The 6367-nt window shown below is 55.5% G+C and overlaps 1 protein-coding gene across 1 annotated transcript; it reads right to left on the reverse strand.

Moving 5' to 3' along the window:
* Positions 1-756: 756 nt before the first annotated feature.
* Positions 757-6073, reverse strand: LOC120396783. The gene is made up of 3 exons (XM_039521862.1): positions 5805-6073; positions 4905-5006; positions 757-3218 (listed from the first exon to the last, which is right to left on the reverse strand). The coding sequence occupies exon 3, from the start codon at positions 3194-3196 to the stop codon at positions 1088-1090; it is 2109 nt and encodes a 702-aa protein (XP_039377796.1). The 5' UTR covers positions 3197-3218; positions 4905-5006; positions 5805-6073; the 3' UTR covers positions 757-1087.
* Positions 6074-6367: the final 294 nt, after the last annotated feature.

The raw sequence follows: 6367 nt of genomic DNA on the forward strand, positions 1-6367 counted from the left end.
CCTCTAGGGGGGTGGAAAATGAGAGGCCATCACACTCATCGGTGTGCCTCACGAGAGTTTGGGTTTCGGGTTAAAAGCGTATCCATCAATGGCTGAGTCAAAGGTCCCTTGTGGGAACTGTCGCTCATGTAGCGCTTTCTTCACACAAGTCCAAAGGCCCTCGGTGCTAACACAAAGTCCAAAGTACTCACGGGGTGGTGAAGGAGTCCATGCTTCCACGATTTCTAAAGCACGCGTCCTTGGTAAAAGATGGCCTCTTCTGCCCTGGTGCTGGGACTTATGGGGTGATAGTGTTGTGCTCTGACTGGCAGAGGGCGCTGGGAGGAGTTCTTAGAAGGGTCACACGACCCTCATCTGGACAGGTCACCCCGTCCCGGAACACCACCGATTGGTCAAATCTGCTCTCAGGTTGGTCCTATGCGGCCGAAACCCATCGCGATTGGTAGAGTGCAGTGGGAGGAGTTCTTAGAGGGGTCACACGAGCCACATCCGGATGGGTTACGCCACCCTGGAACACCCCTGATTGGTCAAATCCCCTCTCCGGGTAGGCCTATGAGGGTGAAACCTCTCCTGATTGGTAGAGGGCAGTGGGCGGAGTTCTTAGAGGGGTCACATGACATACTTTGCTTCCGGTCATTTGTCCTCCTTGACCCTGGAAGTAATACCCTGTGGGTGGGACTTCTGGTGATAGGTGGACGGGGTTTAAGGGGTCAAGGGGCGGGGTTTTAGGAGTCAAAGGGCCGGTTTGTGTTGATGGTAGGGCCCTAATAGTACTACTGGACACACTTTGAGGCCCTTGCCTTCCAAAAGGGTGGCTTTGTAAATTTAGTGTCAGCTCTTCTTGAAGGAAGGATTGATTCTTGAACGCTCAATCTCATCCAAGCTCCCAGGCCCCCCTTCATCTTGGAATCTCGGTTTAAATGTCATACCCCAAGGAGAGACTCTTATATATCAGTCTCTTTGTCCCAGGACAACAAGCCATTCTTCTCAGCCACTTTAGCCCATGCTTACCGGGCCCACTGGATGATAGGGAGAGGTTGGAATTTGTGGGCCTTTTCTGGTATTGGGCATGCTGGCAGGGTGAGATTCAGTAGTGTGGAAACCGTACACCCTTGGAGGCCCTTGCCTTCCAAAAGGGTGGCTGTGTAAATTTAGTGTCAGGTGTTCTGGATCGAGGGTCCTTGGACATTCGGGACTTCACTTTGTGTTGCAGCTTGCTGAAGGTTTGCTTCAGGCACATGAACATCTTTTGGAGAACTTTGCTCCTTGAAGGGGATGGTGTCCTAGCTCTGGAGGCCTTTGCTGACTTTGAGGGAGAACCGTCAGGACTCCCACTTGCTTTCTCCCCAGCTTGCGAAAGCCCTGTTGTACTCGTTGCAACGGACACCATCTTTGGTTGCTTGCAGGGAACCCATTTCCCCATTCCATCCTGCGTCTTGCTCTTGTCTGCTGGAAGGAGCCACAGCACTGGCATCTTATTGCGGTTGGATGATGCTGAGGAGTCTCCTGGAGTCCATCGCTGTGGAATTCCATGGGATCTTCCCGGCAAGTCAGCACCTGCAGAGCCAGCTGGTCTCTTTTGTCGATGCTTACCACACTTCTCGCAGACTCTGATTGGTGGCTGGTCCCTGGAGAGCTTTGAATTCACAGTTCCATTGAACCCATGTGAATGCATGATGTCTCGAACACCATGCACCTCAGCAGATGTCTCCTTTGGAGTTTTCTCACCCTTCCTCTTTCCTGGATATGCCTTGCGGCACTGCTGGCAAACTGAGACCTGGCCCGCCAAGGGACGGGAGCTGCTCAACATTTCCGTCAGCTGCTTGATCTGCAGGTCGTGTGCAGCCTGCCCAGCAAGGAGAGAGTTAAGGGTGGATCTTGTTAGCTGCTCAGAGCCTGGTGCCTCTGGGGCAACCTGGTGCCATTGGGTCCTGGGAGGATCTGCCCTGCTCTCACCTGCTTGTGCCCCTGGCCGCAGGCAGGAGCCTTCTCCCAAGAAAGCCTTCCTCTCCATGTGCAGCTCCAGCTTCTCTTCAGTCCCTTTGGTGCCGCTCACACTGGTAAGGGGCTTTCTCAACTCGCTCCTATACATTTGGAGTGTCGCTGCGAGTGTCTTCTCTGCTACTGTGGTTCCTGGAGGTGGCGATGTCAGACCCACCCCTGCTGGCAGAGTGCAGCACTGTGGGTTAGTCTGCTTTCCTGCCGCGCCATCATTCCTGCCCGTCTCCAGGGTGATATCTTCCACTGGCGTTGGAGGACGTGTGGAAGAAGAGGAGCTTGTGCTTTGCCTCCCCGTCTGCAGGAAATTGGTCTCCATCTCACTGAACTCCACACGGGCTCCCCTGGCTGGGACCGCGTGAGGCAGCTTTGCCAGGGGCTCTGGGTCCAGGGTAAGCAGCCCCCTCTGCATGACCGGATGCTGATGCCTTATGTGGAGTTCGATGGGGTGGGCAGGCTGTTGTCCCATCGTTGGGAATGCCGCTGTCCTGTGCTTGCCTGGCTCCCTAGGGGGGTGGAGTGGCCCAGGCAGGGCAGTCTCTCTCCAGAGGGGAGCATCTCTGTGCGACTCTCGCACCATCTTAGGAAAGGCCTTCGTTTGGATCTGCCAGCATTTCTGAGCCACGTGATCCTGCAGCTTGACCCCCGCTGTGGGCACAAGGCTGGCCAGGATGGCATCAGGGGATGCCATGATCCTGTGGGCCTTTTGGAGCAGGGCTCCCCAGGGGCAGACACATGGCTCCTGGATCTCCTGTGCACGCTGAGGGCTGGTGTTGGATCTGAGGGGCTCCGGGACCTTTGCTGGAAATCCACATTTGGGCGGATCTGGGTCTACTTCCAATTGTTGCTTGGTGTCCCCCTCACCCAGCAATGGCTCCCCTGGGATGGGGGTTTGTGGAGCCCCCAGTCGCCTCTGCAGATGCTTCTGCCGGATGTTGAAGTCTGAGCCATGGACTGAAGTCTGGTCCAGACCCATGGTCTGCTCTCCCCGGTCTTGTCTGCTGTGGGCAGGAGGCCTGGAGAGAGGCTGGGCTTGGATGGGATGAGTGGATCCTTCCCAGCTCGTGAAGGGCATGATCTCCCCTGTGTGGCAGAGGGGCTCCGACTGAATGATGGCGGCTTCTCTCAGGGAAAAGGAGCTGGGACTCCAGAGGGCAGAGGTGGTGGATTCCATAGCGGAATAGGAGAACTGGCTCATCGTGGCTGTCGCCACACTCGGCCTGTGGGAGAGAGCAGACAGGGACAGATGGGACATGGCCCTGCTGAGCAAAGGCAGGGCTTGGGCACAGCCTTCCAACAGCAGTGCAATGGGGCAGTGCCTAGGCATGCCTTGCACACCACAGCCCGACACAAGGACATCAACTGGGTAACGAAGGACTGAGAGGGGGAGCCGGCACTCATTTTATCTAGAACGATAACCCCTTCGTCACAAGCACATGTGCAGCACCTAGCACAATGGGGCCTTCAGCATGACTGGGGACCTAGTGTTATTTTAACAGAAAGATTAGCTAACAACAATTGCTTTGGGTGAGGAAGACGTGAGCATGTGTGTGTAACCCTCGCCAGAGGAGGTTGTGAAGGCCAAGACTATAAACTATAAAAGGAACTGGATAAATTCATCAATGGCTATTAGCTAGGATGGGCAGGGATGGTGTCCCTAGTCTCTGTTTGTCTGAAGCTGGGAATGGGCGACAGGGGACGGATCATTTGATGATTCCCTCTTCTGGTCATTCCCTCTGCTGCACTGGCATTGGCCAGTTTTGGAAGACAGGATACTGGGCTAGATGAACCTTTGGTCTGACCCAGTCTGGCTGTTCTTATGTTCTTACATTCTAACCCACTGGAAAACTGTCCTCTTCTAATGGCTGATACACTAGAGGCTAACAACCTACTATTGCTCCCAGTTAATGGAGATTCTCTGGTGGTGGGGGACTGTGCTACGGTCCTGAAAGTCCTGGGTTTGAACCCAGCTGATGACTCATGTTTGGGGTGTATCACAGGGTGCCCCACTCACTGTTTGTCTGGAGCCTACTCTGGGGATTAGCTCTCGAGGTCAATGGCCCCTTCCAATTGTCGCATGTGGTCACATCATCTCTCTCTCATTCCGGGAACTGCAGTGTCCCCTTCTTGGCTAGGCCAATCAGCGTTTCCCCCTCTTCCAGGGTACAGTCCTTCAATTGCCTGTCACTCCCACAGTGACCCAGACAGTCCTCCTGTTCACTGCCCCGCCGGTCTGGGCCGTGCCTTCGGTGGCTGGTAGGGAAACCTGGGCCCACACTTCACACCGGGCTCCAGGCCAGGGACCCTCAACCCAGCAGTTCTGGGCTTTCCTCTCCCAGCCTGGACTGCTTCCCACTACTCCTGGTTCCCCTCCTTGCTCTGGGTGCACCAGCTCCAAACACTCCCCCCTCTTCCCAGGGAGGGGCTGCCCTTTGCCATCCGCAGCCCCTGTCTCTTGCCAGCTTCCTGGCTTTATAGGCCCCGTCTGTTCCTGCCAGCTGAGCCTGCTTGCAATCAATTCCCTGCTCCCTGGCGCTTCCTCCAGGGGCATCCTGTGGAGTTCATGGGCCTGCCTGGCCACCCTGAGCCCCTTCCAGTGCTGTGTGGGGTGGACACCCCCTCACAGCGTGTCATTGGATTGCTTTTTCTTTCAAACACAGCACGGGCAGGTTCTAGACAGTCGCCTGCTGGCAGATATTGCCGTACAGAGGGATTTGATCCTACTCACAACCCCAACTTGTAGTCTCTGCATTTAATTTCTGATAATTCCTCACCTCACTTTCACTGGTATCTCAGCTGTTATTTTAGGATGCTGGAGTGTCTGGTTTTCCCTGCTCCCTCCTCTCTACATTCATTATCCTCTCCCACCCAGCCCCCACTCTGGTGCCCCCGCTCAGTTGCCTTACGGTATCAGAACTGCATCCAGGTGTCTGCCCACGTACTGTACCCTCCTCTCAACGAGCCTGAGGCTGTGAACCAAGGGGAGCTTCTCCAGGGGCACAGGGCAGCTGTGGAACAGAGAGAGCAGATAGCTGAGTGCAGGCCCTGCCCGCAGGCCCTCTTTTACCCAGAGGTGCGGCACCGAAAGGCTCCCTGTCCCCTTCTCCACTGAGGCAGCCTCCTCCCCTGCAATACCCGGGCCTTGGATGTTCTGGGTTGGGGTTAGCTGGATTGTTAGGTGATCCCTGTCTAGTGCTGAGGAGGTGAGTGTCTATCCTGCTGGCTGCATGTGTGTCATGTCCCTTCCACAGAAGCTAATCAACATGTAGGATAACAGCCTACTCTAGCTACCAACTATGCAGCTACTTCTTTAGCTCCAGGATTCAAATCCTCCGTGGAACCTATGCTGGGGGACTGGAGGAGGGGCCATTACCCAAGTGCTCCTGAATCCCCTACTCACCGTACCAGAAAGGCCAGCCTTCCTCCTGACCTCTCCACCTCACCTCCCCGGGGTGCATGGGGCTGCTCCCAGAAAACATTTTCTCCCGCTCTTGGCAAGAGAGGATGGTCCAGTCCAGTTGACACAATCTACCCCTCCCCCCCACTGCCCCAGGTTAAAGGAGCCGTATGACGCTTGAAGAAGGGAATGACCCATTGTACAAGGCGTGGGGGTGGATTAGAGATGGCAACTTCTGCAGGGTGGGGATGAATTGCAGGAGTCTAAAGGAGAAGAGTTGCCTGCGTGGTACATAGGTCGGGGCAGGGGAGGGATTACTCGGGCTACTGCCCCTGGGTGGGGATGAATTGCATGACGCTAAAGGAGGGGACTGACCCACTGCAGATTTATGGAGGGGGGCATTGCTTACCACGTCTCTGGGGATGCACCAGCCTCCTCCAACTCTTCCGCACAGCGTCCAAAAGCTGCCAGAAGTGAGACATAAAGGAGACATTGAGCTGCTTGGGCACCCTCTGCCCCAGATTTCAGAGGCAGCCTGTGAATGGAGCCCCAGCCAGTGCCACCGCACGGCTCTGGGCACGACTGTGCCTTCGCAGGAAGAGGGGAGGCAGGTGGGGGAATAGACCCTATTTCTCTGCTTTGAATGGGGCCTGAGTCTGCCACCGCAGCTGTGGGGTGAGGGGCTGCTTACCTTTCGCTTTCTTTTTTGTCTTTCTGGGCCTCCTCTTCCTCGGAGAAGCCTGCCACACACAGAGAAAGCAGCAGGGTTAGAAGAGAACTCCTCAATAAACCTGGGAGAACAATGAGCCAGAGGTGATTGCCATGTGGGGCCAGAGGGAAATTTTTCCTTCTGGCAGAGTATTGCACTCTGAGGCATCATGGGTAGGCATTGTGCTTTCCTATGATGCAGCCAATATAGGGCACAAAGCACAACCCATAACAGGGGTCACTGCAACACTCCAGGGGTTGGAG

This window comes from Mauremys reevesii, linkage group 2 (assembly GCF_016161935.1).
Source record: "Mauremys reevesii isolate NIE-2019 linkage group 2, ASM1616193v1, whole genome shotgun sequence".
In the NCBI taxonomy this organism is placed as follows: domain Eukaryota; kingdom Metazoa; phylum Chordata; order Testudines; family Geoemydidae; genus Mauremys; species Mauremys reevesii.

Bases quoted from the DNA above. Each gene is read 5' to 3' on its own strand.
- LOC120396783 (XM_039521862.1), bottom strand. From the start codon at position 3,196: ATGAGCCAGTTCTCCTATTCCGCTATGGAATCCACCACCTCTGCCCTC.